Below are 15,987 nucleotides of genomic sequence, written 5' to 3' on the forward strand. Positions count from 1 at the left end.
CTTTTAAGTGCCATATAGATGGATTAGAAGTAAGAATTTTGAGTACGTTTGCAACTATTTGATTATTACCCTCAAAGGGAGCAATTTTTAAATTTCTTACGGCAGATAAGAAAAATCATTTATCCATGGAAATCAGGGCTTTGAATATTGTCCAAAATGTCTATGGTAAAAGTACATGCATTGTTCAACAATGCATGTACATGCGTAGTTTTGATAATTCAAAACTGTGTACACTGTTTCCAATGGAAAAATTACCAGCATAGAAAGCAGCTGCAAATCTCTGCAGGTAATAATTTTTCCTTAGGCAATAATGAAAGCAAAACTACCTGTGTAGTTTTGCTTTCATTACTGCTGCAAACCCCACAGATTAAAAATACCCACAAGGTTTGCAGAAACCCATGAAGCCTGATTATTTTCCCTTTTAAGTTCATTTAAGATTTGCAAATAATACAACCATCACCAAAGTGACAGATATCACTACTAAAGAATGGAGGAGCAGTGATGGCCATGTGCAATATCATCTATCATCAAGATTGCAGGTAACAAACAACATCTGTAGTAAAATAGACTTCAATCTGTCATTCTCCTAGTTTGGGGTGATTAAAAAAAAACTGAACTTTCAAGATTATGTTTGTCGACACCGTATACCAAAGCAATCATTTTTTCCATGTCCATTACATACCAGCCTGTTGCCATGTCCGTGTAGACAAATTCCTTTCTGCAGGAAAGATTTTTTAAGTCCCACATTTGGGTGACTCGAGTTCATAGATACTGCGTCATCTGCCAACTCTTATTAGCTTCAGCTTATTCTTGTTATAGGCCCATGTACTCTGAATCTTTAGAAGCAGGGCCCTTATTTTCTCACTCCCATGTCCACTTTCCAGGGCAGAGCATTAGCCACTCTTTTCTGATTCACTGCATATTGACCCAAGACAGCTTGATCATCATAGACTAGTAGTTCTAAACCCAGAACCTGCTAATCAAGTTGGCTTTTTCAGGTAGCCACAACGAATTATTGTATGCAGTGATGTATGGAAATCTCTTTGGCATATTCATTGTGCCTATCCTAAAAAAAACAAAATTGGCCAGGCAAGCTCTGTGTAGAGGACCACTGCCATAGACCCTAAGACAGTGGCAGATTGTGCTAGATCCTTGTGCATGTTGATGGCTCTTCTCAGTCAATCAAATTACAGTAATTTCAACTAACTCATTTGGAGCTATTAATGTGAAGAAAGAAGGGATGTTAAGAATCAACAAAATTCACCTAAGCAGAAACTTTCAAAAAGATATCGTGTCTCAATGTTGCTTCCAAGGAGTGACTAGGTGTGTGCGCACATTTTTTTTTTAAACCAACAATTTTTGAGTGTCAGTATTAGTGTTGCATGTTTATATAGAGCAGAAAGAAAATTGCATGTGAGCGATGCTCTGAAATATATGAGTGATCGCTCACATGCTCAGCTTAGAGGGAACTATGGTGTCCATTCATGTGTACAGGTAGGTTATTCCTTTATTTTGTTAATAATCCTAAAAAATAAGATCACTTTCAAAATCACTGTTCAACAAGAACAATTCTCCTTTGGAGAATATGTAATCATTCATTTTTCACATCCTGACCATAGGGTCAACAAATTTTTAAAGATATATACAAAAGGAGCTGACCAAAAAACAGCAAATAGCCTCTGAAAATGGAGCAGACAAATGTATGCCTTCCACCAAATATTTAGGACCAGATGTACTAAACAATTTGTTCTCATTTAAGGGCTAATTCACTAATGTAGACCCATAACTTAGCACTGGTTTGTACAGAGGATAAAAGATTTCCTAAAGTAATAAAGGGCCTGAACCCTGTCACCACAAAAATCTTTGCATAGTACTCATTTGCACACTGCAATCTTTGTGAATGCTGTGGCATAGGAATTGCATATAATTAGTGAATCAGCCCCTCTGTGTCTACTGATGAAACGCTTAGTACATCTAGTCCTTTGTGTATTTCTATAAAATCAAAAATATAACAATTCTGTCCAATTTCAAGTCTAAAATTCCTCATAGATGACCACAGATATTATTTTGAGAACCGCACGTTCACTAGCCTTGACAATCAAGAATATTATATATAGAGTACATGCAATATCAAGCGTGTGAGTAAATAATGAAGCTGATGTCAAACAGCAGAAGCGTGGCCAGTAGAGAAAGGAACCCACCTTCATGACCAATAATAGATCTGGAGGCAGCCTGAAAGCTAATCACTCCTGCAGGGTTATCATTGGCCAAAATGACCACAGTGACAGTGGCAGAACTAGGAAGAATCCGACTTCCTCCATCAGTCTGTGTCAGGCTGATTATAATGGTTTCATTGTCCTCGGGCTCAGAATCATCCAATATTTTCAAGGTCACCATCTTCCTTGTTTCTCCTGTGTATAAGACACAAAAACTATAAGCCTCTTTGCTAAGGGATTCACAGACAGATTTTAAAGAGGAGGATATAGTGCATAAGTTATACTGTACATACAGAGATCCATTTTCAAAGGGATTTGTCCAGCTAAGTTGGCACTTAGCCAGACAAACTCCAGGGTATTAAATGTCCTGCTGGTCTGATTGCCCCCAAGTTACTTTTATAAATGATCAGCTGGATAAAGTTTTATCCAGATACTTAGGGTGGTTCCAGGGTGGGTCAAACTTGTCTGAATAAATTAGTCAGATAATGCCAATATTCAACATTATTCAGCGAAGTTATCTGGACAATTCTGCATTAGAGCAGTTCTAAAATTATCCAATACATTTACCTGGATAACCTGAACCTTAACTGATCATATTCAGCTTATTAAGTAAAATTAAAGAAAGAAAAAAAGAATAAGCCGGCAATCAAGGCACTCTTTCTAGGAGTAAAGCTGGATGTGGCTGGAGCAGTGTGAATCAACTGCTCTGGCCAATTTTGGGGGTGTTCAGGCGAGTTCAGAGGATGGCAGTGAGGATTATCATTATTGGGAGGGGGCTCAGAGCCTGGTTTTAATTTAAATATCTTGGGGAGGTTTTCTGCCTGAGGTCACCATGGCTCACTACTTTTTTTTTCTTAATTTGGGAGGTTGGAGAAGGATCAGGGGTTAGTACCAATATTGTTGTACTTATTTGGGGGGATAGGGAACCACCCTAGTTGCTGGCTTTTTACTTGTTTATTGTTTGTTTTTTTAACGTAAGCAGCTCTATGCTGAATATAGGCAGTTAAGGTTCAGGTTATCTGCATAAATGTACTTGGATAATTGTAAACTTAACCCACTGTAATCAGAGCCAGCGAGTACACTTAACCAGATAACTTTCACCAACATGCCCTGCTGAATAAACTGACTGAAGTTACCTGTTATCTTTAACCAGATAACTTGCCACTCACAGGCCTACTGAATATGGATGCCACACATTATAATATAATATAATATACCAATTCATTCTCTCTCTCTTTACACATTCACATACACATACCCGATAGATCAATTTAATTAACTTTGCAATTAAGGTAATTCCCAATGTTCGGTCTTCTCTTATTTTATTAATAAAACCTAAATCTTGTGAAAGCACTTTCAACTACAGGAGGTCAGTACCATCTTTGGAGCTGGGGTGCAGCATCAAAATTACGTGTAAGACCTCTGTAGTGATAGGAGCCACCATTGAAAATCGCTCTGTCAATATAATGCACCAATAAAATAATTTCTCCCTCTCCCCTCCGATACCTCCAGATACTCCTGTTCCTCAAACTGAAGGCGCATTCATTTTAAATTCCAGCACATCTGTTTATATGTAAGAAGGAAATATTTACCAGTTGTTAAATAAGATGAGAGGTAGCATTAGAAGGAGAGGCAGCAGTCTTACCAGAAATGAAAGTGGTCAGAAGTCTGAATGAGATGTATAGAAGAGGAAAATGTAAGATACCATAATGGTGTCTTAGTTATAATCCTGTAACACAGTGTGTGTATCTACTATCAGTAGCCTAGGATCCTTGCTAAGAGTTAAGTATATTCCCCAATTCCCAAATGCCCTCCCTTCCATGATCAGGAAAACTAATATCTATACTCTCATTACAACATGCACATATCAAATACTAGCATGATAGCAAACATATTTATGGCTAGTTGCAAACTAGTGAATTTTTGTAAAGATAACTTGTATGTTATAAATATATCTTAGTTTTCCAAACTACTTCTTACCTTCAGCAAAAGTCAGAATCTCAAAATCACCTTCAAAGTCCAAGTTTCTAGTAGCTGTCCCACCAACAACATTCCATTCCACTGTTACCCTTCCCATGCTGCCGTCTCTCCTTTCTATCGCCAGTTGCAGAGTTGTCTGAGGCTGTTCTTGGACTTCCAAATAAAGACCTTTGTTAGTTGCATTGGGATTAACGATGTACATTAAAAACACCCCAAAGGCATCTCCATTCATCATTATGACCACTATGGAGGTATTTGGCTGACCAATAGTTGGTTGGTTTCTAAAGCTGGTTGAGGTATTCATCAGTTCAACACTCAGAAGAGAAACAGTGAATTTCTCATCCAGTTCTGGCCAACTGTCTGTAAGTATGGACACAGTAAGATTTGCAAACTCTTCTCCTTCCAGCATGGTAGCCCACTGTCCTGTAATGGATTCATAGTCACTCCCAGCCTTGGCTTGGGTGCTAAACAAAGCAGAAACCCTGGTGCTATTTTTCCTGTAGGTCCAGAATCCTGTATTGTTCTTCAGATTTGACCATGCTATCCACCAGAAGCATTGAGGAATTCCAGATGTGCGAAGAAATGAGAAGGCTGAACAATTCTGTTCTTTCAGGCACAAAGTAGCACAAGTATCCAGTGGATTTCCTGCTGCTGAAACATTCACCACAGTTCTTGAGGGCTGGTTGGGAATTCCTTCTACAGGAAGCTCATAGTAAGAGAGTGCATCAAGGCCTTGCTCTTTTGCAAGAACTACAACATCAACTTCTGAGGTACTGTATAATATCTGCAGTCGACCAAATCTTCCTGCACTACAGATATAACCAGAAATAAAGGAGTTCATTAATGTATTTGAACATCTTTGCTTTTGCTTGTTTTATAAACAGAGAGGTAAGAAAACTGGGAAAGAAAATCGACATTTTTGAAGTTGTACCCATTAGCTTAACTTTCAGCAAATCTGATGTGTCTAAAAATGTATTTCTAAAGAGCAGTTTTCTTGTTGTAACTTCAAAAAAATAGTCATAAGTTTGTAGTTTTGGAAAACGATTTTGGCTATGTTTAGCCTATGTAGTTGTTAGAAATGCAAATGTATAATCATGCCTTTGATCAATAGAACAATTAATTAGGGCACTAGCTATATATAGTATTTATTTATTCATTCATTCATTCTCTCTTATATACTGCTTACTCAGAGAAACTCTGGTTGGTGCAGTTTACAACAGATAACATCAATAAAAACATCACATAACAACAAATCTGCATGTTACTTCTTAATAAAAACAGTTAAGTTTTACAGCCAAAACAAAATTAAAATTAGTTTCTCAGTATTTCCAAGATAAAAAAAATGACCTCACTCAAAATTCATATTATGCCAATATATTACAAAAAATATTTACAGGAAAATGCAGTACCAGTTCTATAGGTACAGGGAAAGTGGATGTAAAGATATTTCGATGCACGCATAGTGATAGTTAGCCCCACGTTAAATGGAATGCTGCCAAGAAAAGCTTAAGACATTGCTTTGTCTGAATAAGCAATAATGTAGCCAACAAAAGTTACTGTGAATTGGTATTATAGCTTTAAGACAGAGATATTTTAACTAGAGCACAAGAAACTTTTTAGTAAGCACAAGCAGCTGCTTAGATGACTTCGACTGAAACATTACAGTTTAAAGATAAAGCAATGCCTTGCCTGGAGAGGCAATGATGCGAATAAATGTGTATTTGACTCAAGTGATATATCTCCTTGTTGGAAGGGGTGTTGAGCTGTAAGGAACAAAGGAAAAAGGATAGCATATGTGTAAGCCAGCTCTGTTTCAAAGAGAGTATAAAAGAAAGTAAATTGCAAAATACAAACGGCACAGATGGGCGAGACCCTGAACTGATCTGAACCCCAGCACTGTGTCTTCAGACCTGGGAGAGAGAAATTATGTACTACTGTCAGTGGGATTCACCTGAGCTGCCATACCTGACCTAAAGGGGACTGGACAGGAAGCCTAAGCTCACTGGATTGCTTGCAGATCAATAATTGAAGATATATGCTTGAAAATACTTTGCCTTGTTTCTCTCTCTTTTTCTTTTGTGTCATTCTCAGGAGTGGCCCTATATAACTACAGTTATGCTTATCAGAATATTACCTTTGCATTTATTGCATTTATTATAACCACTGCTTTTACAAGAATGCATATGTATTCTGCTAAAATGTATAAACACACACACACACACACATATCTAAATATCCAAAACTCAGAGTCATCCATGTTATAGCTCAATGAGTCAAATCAAGAGCTGATTCATAATCAGCTTGAATTTTCGTAATGTAGTTTACATAGCTTATTGGCTTCCTCTCATGCTGCACGGGTAGAATTAGTTATCTCTCCCATCTTCAATTAGGCTGATTTGGATGAGATTCAAAACTTTTTTTGCCCTGGCAGTTTTTCTCCTGGTTCTTTGTCCTTTCAACTCAATGAGAATTGACCTGTGTTGGGCTGCATCCCAATAGGCCTACAGTCACAACTATACTGGGTTTCTACCCCCATTTTATATCCCTCCCAGCTCAGCCACCATAACAACAGTTGTTTGTTTTTGGTTTTTTTTTTTTGGGGGGGGGGGGGTAGGTCCACAAAACACAGCTCTTTCCAAAATCCAGCAAGCATGAATCCTAATTCTAGTCACTAGGTATTGCCATTGCAGGATGACTGACTCCCCTTTTCCCAAAGGGTTGTGAACACTGCCTCCTTGACATCCCCAGCACCAGCCAATCCAATGAGCAGAAGACCTGACCCAAGCATCGAACACAGCTCCTACACATGGCAGTGTACAGCATTGCTACTGAACTACTAAGCTGGCCCAAGGAGTTTCAAATGTAATCTGAATTAGCTCTGTCAACTTCAACTATTATACATTTAAACGCTGCACTGGAAATTAATGTCTTTCTATGACAAGTTGGAGGTTCAAACTCACTGTCCTTTTGTGCTAGTATTTGATAACAAATTCATTGTTTATTTGCCTTTTGACTTTGATGACGCACAGACATTGTGAGGTCATCACGTCACCAAAAGAGCGGGCTAAGCTTTCATACTGGAAAGATGCGGTCTCTGTCCCGCAGGTTGAAACTTAAAGAGACACGGAGTCCTAAGAAGAGGTTGGCAGCACCATAACAATATAAGTTAAGTAATTTTATTGTCTCATGCTAAATTATGTCTGATTTCTCAGTTTTCTTTATCAACAGAATTTTCACATTGTTGCAACACGTCTGGGCACAATGTTACTTTGTACTATACAATAATAACGCCTGATAAAGCAGCTCCTGTTGCAAAACACCGGCCGCTGTCGAGTCACTATAGGAGAGTTACTCACGGAAACAGACAGACTGTTGGAGTCATTCACAGGAGACAGACTGTTTAAAAATACATATTTAAAAACACAATTTTGACACACTTTTGAAGCACTAAGTGTTCCACCTAACCGCAAATGATTGAAATGACCGGATGGCTTTGATTGTTACAAAGCACGTTGTCAGGCTTGCTGATGTGGTTATAATATACATAAAAATTTTATAAAAAATATTGATTGGTGAAGGCTGTTGAAAATTGAGTTGGCAGATTCCTTTTGTGATATTTTCCACATTATTAATGACCATTTGAACAAAGTCTGACTCATGGGCCAAAGAAGCATCCATACCTAGGGAGTACATCTATGGTGTACCACAGCATCCAATGCTTTCCACAATCCTCTTCAACATGTACATTCACCCAATCTGCAACTCATCCAGTTTTTCAACATTGAATCTCACCAATTTGTCAATGCCAATCAGTTTTATGTCAAAACAAGGATTGACCAAACTGCAGCTATCGTTAATCTCAATTATCGCCTCTCAGCAGTGGCCCTATGGCTTAAACACAAACTCAAGCTAAATCTCTCCAATTCTAAACTTCTCTGGTTAAGCCAACAATAGGATTCTCTATTAACTTTACCCTACTTTCCAGGGCACCCATACTTAGTCAGGGGGTACAATTTGACCAGTTTTTCACAATGGAAATCCACATCTAAGCAGTGATAAAAATATCCTTTATGCATTTTGCCAGATTCAACAATTTCGTAACTCCTTTGAGAAATATGACTTAGCTACTGATATGCACTCACTAAACACAAACCGTATCAACTACTGCAACTGTCTATTCCATGGCATTGAACAATAGAGTCTTAAATATCTCCAACTTTTACAGAGCACAGCAAGTAGATTTTTGGCAAAGGCCAAATCCACCAACCATGCTATGCCAATTTTTCATCAGGTACACTGGTTCCCTGTTCAGAGCAAGATAACAATTAAAACACTTTGCTTTTTCTAAAATGCATAAATTAATTGGCCTCTGAATATTTTTCCCAACTTCTACTTTCTTATACTCCCATAAGGGAACTTCAATCTTCCAAAAGGCCCTTCTATCCTTCTCTACAATGAATTCAGTTAGCCTAACATGCAAGAGGCTTTGGAACACAGCTGTTTTGTTCCTAAAATATAGAACAAATTACTTCCAACACTGTGCTGGGAAACTTGCTACCTCAACTTCCAGTAAAACATCAAAGCTTGGCTCTTTATCTAAGCCTTCCCCTAGACTCTACAAAAGACTCATCCTAGTCCACTGGAAGTCTTCCTGACTGTGAATCCCACAAGATTCATTCACTTCCATGCTACCTCTATCCAACTGATTTGCAATATCTACTTCCTTATTCCTATCTACTGTACCTACTTCTTATATATATTTACTGGAAATCTACCTCATATTTTTTATATCTGTATGTATTCATTATTTATATGCTTTATGCCTTATTACTTTATGAAATCCGCCTTGGGCTTATCTTTAGAGAAAGGTGGAATATCAACAGTTTTAAATAAATAAATAAATCCCAAACTATAGTTAGATTTAATTTTCTAACTTTGTACACAAACCTTCTCTTGACTGTTATGTTTGCAAGTGTATTTTTTTCCAGTGGTTCCTGAACTCGGTACATAAGCCGCTGAAAGCTAACTGTGCCATAAGGATTGTCATTAGGAGGAATGATAATATTTGCCACTCCATCTATCCCAATGGAACCTCCATTTGAAGCTTCAGTTAGCCGCACACGAACAACCTAAAAGATAAAATTATACCATCTCTAAGAAAGGGCTTAATTTATTTGATTTCAAGATGTTATTAAAAATACCCCAAAATATATACATATATATATGCCGTATATACTAACAAAAAATAGGCAAAACCCAATCTAAATAGGTGTTCTTATAAAAGAATAAACCATACAATCAAGAACTACCTAATAAATGTGAACATAAATGTATATCTTATAAGTAATTAGTAATGCTAACCACATGTGCTTCTAGCAAAAGTAAAAGCAGTCAGTTCATAGATAATATTTTTAAAAAATCATAGATTGGTTTAATATTATTTTAAGTGATTCTATTAGACTACATAGTAGTAAAATGTGTGAAGTCAATTGCTTTAGAGATGCAATTTCATTTAACAAAGTTAGAGGATCATTTATCATTTTGCGTTAGGGCCTTAACACTAGCATTAAGGCCCCTACACATGTGATAATACCGTAACGTATATGTTATTTACCACATCGTGCGTTTGATTGCAAATTTCATATTTGCTATGCAAGTGGGAGGAGTTTGGATGGAGTTAATGGTAATGAGCAGCTCCTAACATGAAATGCAACAGAGTAATGCAGGTTTTAATGCCAGAAATAAATATACCTTTTTTCTGTGTGTTGTGCCTGCGTTAGCAGCCGAAAAGGTTTTTCTTATCACAAATAGTGGTTGAGAGAGAGAGAGAGAGACTGAGTCTGTAGAGGCTCACATATAGGTGAAAGCGCAGTTGCTTACCTGTAACAAGTGTTCTCCTAGGACAGCAGGATGTTAGTCCTCACATGTGGGTGACATCATCCGATGGAGCCCGTCACGGAAAATTTTTGTCAAAGTTTCTAGAAACTTTGACCAGCACACTGAGCATGCCCAGCATGACACTATCTGCACGCCCACACGAGGTCCCCCTTCAGATTCATAAAGAAAAAAATACAAGCGAAAAATAAAACAACAAATCGGAAGGAGAACCCAACTTCGTGGGGAGGCGGGCAGGATTCCTGAGGACCAACATCCTGTTGTCCTAGGAAAACACCTGTTACAGGCAACTGCGCTTTCTCCTAGGACAAGTAGGATGGTAGTCCTCACATGTGTGTGAGTACCAAGCTCCAGACTGTTCTGCTTCCTAGGCTCCTTCCCCTTAGGCACACGCGGCCTAGCTGCAGATTTAAAAGGGCCGCAGTGGGAAACCTCGGTCCGGTCCCCAATGATGACATCACTGGCTGGAGCTATTTAAGCCCACTTCCAGCTTCCCTTCCTTCCAGTTCAGCTCGAGAGAGTAGCTAGTTGCTTGTTCCTGCCTCTGTTCCTGTGTTCCAGCTTGTTCCTGTGCATTTTCCCGAGTTCCTGTGATCCTGCTCCTGTGGTGCCGCTCCTCATCCAGTTCCTGTCCTCGGTTATCTACTTGGCTCTGACTTCGGCTTCGTATCCTGATTCTCCTGTCTTCTGCCCGTCCTGACCTCTGGCATGTTCACTAATTCCTGCTTGTCTTCTGCCTGCCCTGACTTCTGGCCTGGTTCACCGTGTTGCTCCGCCGCTGCCTGCCTCAACTCCTGGACCGTCTCCGTTCTTCTAGATCTCTGCCAGCCTTGTTCCGAATCATCTATTGGACTCTTCTTGCTAGGGGACCTTTGCCTAAGTCCTGCCGGCCCCGGCACCCAAGGGCTCAACCTGCGGGGAACTAGGGCTGGTAAAGGTGAAGCTCCAGTCTGGTCTCCTGGTCTTGCACCGCCTCCTGGCTACGAGAGCCGCTAGAGGGCCTTCCCTCAGTGGTTCCATCTGCTCTCAAGCCGGCTCAAGGATCCATGTCGCCAACAACAACTGACTGATTGAGGTGGAAATCAGTCACTACCTTGGGCAGAAACTTAGGACGCAAACGTAAGACCACACTATCATGGAAGAACCTTGTGTAACTGGGGCCTGAAGCTCACTGATTCTATGAGCTGAAGTAATCGCCACCAGGAAAATCACTTTCCAGGTGAGGAACATCAGATTGCAGGAATGTAACAGCTAAGAGGGAGAGCATATGAGCCGTGCCAGGACAATGTTGAGGTCTGAGGACACAACAGGAGACCAGAGAGGGGGCGTCAATTGGAGGAGGCCCCGCATGAAACAGCCTACTAACAGTAGCACCAAAACAGGTGTGCCAGCGACACCCTGAAGGTACACGCTGACAGCGCTGGTGTGAAGCCCAAACTAGGAGAGATGCCACAGGTAGTCCAACAATTGGGGAAAGGAACATGAGAAAGGATCTAGATCATGTCCCATGCACCCGGTGGAAAATCTTTTCCACTTCAAGCTATAGGACTTCCTGGTGGAAGATTTCCGAGAAGCCACCAGAACCTGGGAGACGTAGTCCGAGAGTGCCAAGGGCTGGAGGATTATGCGCTCAACATCCAAGCCATTAGGGCCAATGCCTGGACGTTCGGATGGCACAGGGCACCCTGATTCTGCAAGACGAGATCGGGCGCTGTACCCAGCCAGATGGGTGCCTGCACCTGCAGAAGCAGGAACCACACCTGTAAGGCCAGGGGGTGCCATGATATCATGATCCCCCTGTCCTGCTGAAGCTTCAGCAATGTCCTTAAGAAGTGCGGTAGAAGGGGCTACGCGTACAGCAGGCCTCTCCCACAGTGGAGGGAGAAAGCATCGCAGGCAGATGTCTGTCCCCCGACAGCAGGAAGCAGAACCTGCTCACCTTGTGGTTATGTGGGGAGGCAAAGAGGTCCACATCCGAGGTACCCCATCGACGAAATAGCTCGGCCGCTACCTCCGGGTTGAGGGACCACTTGTGTGGATGGAAGGATCGACTCAAGTGATCTGCCAGCATATAGAGGTGACCCGGCAGGTATGTCGCTCACAGAGACATTCCCTGTGAAAGAGGGCCCAGGCGCACACTTGCTCCGCCTCATGGCAGAAGAGGAACAAACCCGTGCCACCCTGCTTGTTGATATTCCACATCGCTACCTGGTTGTCTGTCCGGATGAGGACTTCCTTGTGTGATAACTGGTCTCTGAATGCCCACAAGGCGTAGTAGATCGCCAAAAGCTCCAGGAAGTTTATTTGACAGTGGGCTTCACAGGCGGTCCAGAGACCCTGCGTATGGATACCATCCACATGGGCTCCCCAGCCCTGAGGAGAGGCATCAGTGGTTAGGATCATCTGAGGCAGAGCAGTCTGAAAGGGAAGTCACTTCTCCAAGTTGTAGAAGTCTTCCCATCAGGATAGAGACACTCACAGAGGATCCGTGACTGCGACAGGAGTCTCGAGGTCCTGGGAGGCCTGTCGCCACTGTGACCGTCCTGACAGGCGATTGAGGGGGTAACATGGATGGAGGCCGCCATGTGACCCAACAGGTGGAGCAGGGGGCAGGCGGTCACCTGCCAGCTGTTGCAGACGTAGGTGGCCAGTGAGGCGAGGGCACGTGTCCAATCCCTGGGCAAGAATGCTTTCTCCTGTGCTGTGTCCAGTCTGGCCCCTATGAAGTCCAGCTAAGGAGACAGGCAGAGATGAGACTTGGGGAAGTTGATAACGAACCCCAAAGACTGCAGCGCCTGCACTGTCAGAACCAGAGCACTCAGGGCCCCCGCCCAGGAAGGGCTCCTGATCAACCAGTCATTGAGGTACGGGAAGACATGTACCATTCAACATCTGAGATAGGCCGCCACTACCACCAGACCTTTGGTGAAAATGTGAAGGGCGGAAGCCAATCCGAAGGGCAGCACTCTGTATTGGTAATGAACCATCCCCACAAAGCGGAGGTACTCCCTGTGGCTGGGGAAATGACTATATGGGCATATGCCTCCTTGAGATCGAGGGAGCAAAGCCATTCTCCTCCTCTAAGGAGGGGAATCAGCGTGCCCAAAGAGACCATCTTGAACTTTTCTCTTACGAGAAAAGTTGCACCCTATCCTCAACTTGCACCCTATCCTCAACCCCAGCACTCTGGGGTTGAGGATAGGGTGCAAGCCACCAGTCCTTTTTGGAATGAGGAAATAACTCGAACAGAACCCTCGGCCCTGCTGGGAGTGAGGGACTGGCTCTACCACGCTTGCTGTTAGAAGGGCAGAGAGCTCTGTTTGAAGTATGACCTGCTGGGTGGACGAACTCCACGATGGACATGGGGGAGAGGTCCCTGGGAGTCAGCTGAAGTTGAGAAGGTACCCCTGACGGATGACAGAAAGGACCCATCAGTCCAAAGTGATCTCTTCCCAGCAATGGGCGAAGCCGAGAAGCCTGCCTTCTACTAGGGGATCTGGCATAGGGGTATAGTCAACCTACTTCCACTCCCTCGCCGCCAGTCAAAAATATGTGGCCGGGGCTTGCTAGGGTGCTGGCTGGGATCTAGGCACTCACTGCTGGTGAGGACGGCCCATAGAGCCAGTGCATGGCATACGAGCTTGGGAGGCCGGAGGATAATATTTACACTGTAAAAGGGTTTCTGGGATCCCAGCCTTAAGGATTTCCTGGATGAGGATAGGCCTACAGAAGCGGTAGCGGACAGCTGTTGAAGGGTGTCATGATGATCCTTCAGTTGCGCCACATCCCGGACCTTATGCCCAAAGAGGTTTTCACCTGTGCAGGGGAGGTCGGCTAGCCTTTCCTGTACCTCTGGACGAAGGTCAGAGGCTCAGAGCTATGCCATCCTCCAGGCGCCAATGCCCACCGCGGCCACATGGGCCACTGTCTTGAAGACAATATAGGTGGACCACACCTCATGCTTGCCAGCATCTAGGCCCAGTAGAACAATGGACGAAAGTGCCGCCTGTTGTTGTTGAGGCAGGCTCTCCACAAAGTCTTGGACTCATTTCCAGAGGTTGTGGTTATACTGGGTCATATATAGTTGATTGGCAGTGATGCAGGCCACCAGCATAGCGCCCTGCAAGACCTTCCTGCCCAGGCATCAAGCTCCCTGTGCACTCGCCCTGGGGGGGGGTGGGGGCAGAGGCACAGGTGCAGGAGCGCCGGGCCTTTTTCAGGGCAGATTTCACAACCATCGACTGGTAGGGGAGATGCTGCTTCTCGAACTCATGGCCTGCTGCACCAAATAGATCTGTGACTGCGACAGGAGTCTCGAGGTCCGTGACTGCGACAGAAGTCTTAAGGTCCTGGGAGGCCTGTTGCCATTGTGCCTTTCTGTTGACAGGGAAGATAGAAATTGGGTGCTCCCAGATCCAGAGGGAATCAAAGGTTCCCCTGGCATTGAGAGGAGTAGATGTGGAAGACCTGATGGGCCCGGCAGGGGCTCAGGGAATCGTGGTCTTGAAACCACGGCATCGCCCATCTCTTCCTCCTCGGAGTACCCAAGGATTGGGATTGCTCTGGTGGAGGGCATCAGTGGCCATTGAGGAATCTAAGGCCCCTCGGGCACTGGCTGCATCGGTAGAGCACCAAAAAGGACATCCAGATACTCCAGCAAGGGTGCTCAAACCGATGGCAGGGGCTCGGGCATCAGTATGAGGGGCCGGTGGCATCGGCAGCTTAATGCTCTGAAGCGCCTTGAGCACTGCAGACTGCACCCTGTGGTCCAGCTCCTCCTGAAAGTCCGGTGTAGCCAGGACTGAGGGAGGGGGATGAAGCACCAATGGTTCTTCCTCGGAGCCCCGAGGAGGCATGGTGCCCGGCACCAATATCGGTGAGGAACGCCTAGGATTACTGGGGGCATCAGTGGACGGGGCCTCTGATGACCAGTGCCACTTCGGTGGTGGCCCAGCAGCCACCAGTGCCACACCAGAACCGGAGCCATGTGTTGACGGCAACTGGCGATGATGCTTATGTGATCTCCCTCTGTGTTCGGACCGGTCTTTCCCCAGTGCCAAGGAAGCAGAGGATCCTGATGTCCGAGAGAGTGGTGAGATCATCAAGGTTCTCTCACCGTCACTGAGATCCTTCGAAGGACCGGCGAGAGGAATTGTGAGGGGAAGCGTGTTGAGAGGCTCCCCACGACCTCTCTGAGTCGAGGGATCCGAAGCAGGTGTAGATGGAGCAGACTTGGGCTCCATCGAAAAGTTTTTCCATATTATCAAGGCACGCCCGACGGCCTTTGGGGGTCATCTAGTCACATAGACACCCATGGACGTCGTGCGAGGCCCTCAGGCAGAGAATACAGACCTCATGCAGATCCGTGATGGACATGGTCCGCAGGCACTGGGGACATTATCGAAAACCGGTCAATGCCATGAGAAAAAAAAACACCCGGCATGTGGTCAATGACCGGCGGTCACATGCGGCAAAGCATCAGGGATCGACCACAGGCTAGAGGAAAAACTGGTAAGAAAAACCTACCAACCAAAGAGGCACAGACCCAACATGGAAGATGAGAAAAACCCAAACTTTGTCGAGAAAAGAAAGTAATAAACGGTGCTCCATGAACTGCGAGGCAACTGCACAGGGGAAAAGAAGAGACTGAAGGAGGGCCTTGCATGGACGTGTGGATAGCAGCATGCTATCCACACGTCCATCCACGCCGGCCATCCAGTGCTCCCTCCATGTGACAGGGGCCGGCGAACGGCACGGATACCCTGTCACATGGTAAGGGCAAAGGCCATCGGCGCCATTTTTATTAGTGGCAGCCGATGGCACGAGAGCGGGAGATCGCTCCTGGGACCCCCACTGGACCACCAGGTACCTGTAAAATGTTTTTGGGGGGGGTTGG

The 15,987-nt window shown here is 43.9% G+C and overlaps 1 protein-coding gene across 1 annotated transcript in view; it reads right to left on the reverse strand.

Moving 5' to 3' along the window:
• The window catches only part of ADGRV1 (adhesion G protein-coupled receptor V1), a 1,128,533-nt gene that overhangs the window by 860,675 nt on the left and 251,871 nt on the right, over nt 1-15,987 (reverse strand). The window contains exons 32-34 of the mRNA XM_029573357.1: nt 9,144-9,325; nt 4,197-5,005; nt 2,202-2,411 (exon numbers count right to left, since the gene is read on the reverse strand). Coding sequence (XP_029429217.1) covers nt 2,202-2,411; nt 4,197-5,005; nt 9,144-9,325 — 1,201 coding nt within the window. The remainder of the gene's footprint in view (nt 1-2,201; nt 2,412-4,196; nt 5,006-9,143; nt 9,326-15,987) is intronic.

This window comes from Rhinatrema bivittatum, chromosome 1 (assembly GCF_901001135.1).
Source record: "Rhinatrema bivittatum chromosome 1, aRhiBiv1.1, whole genome shotgun sequence".
In the NCBI taxonomy this organism is placed as follows: Eukaryota; Metazoa; Chordata; class Amphibia; order Gymnophiona; family Rhinatrematidae; genus Rhinatrema; species Rhinatrema bivittatum.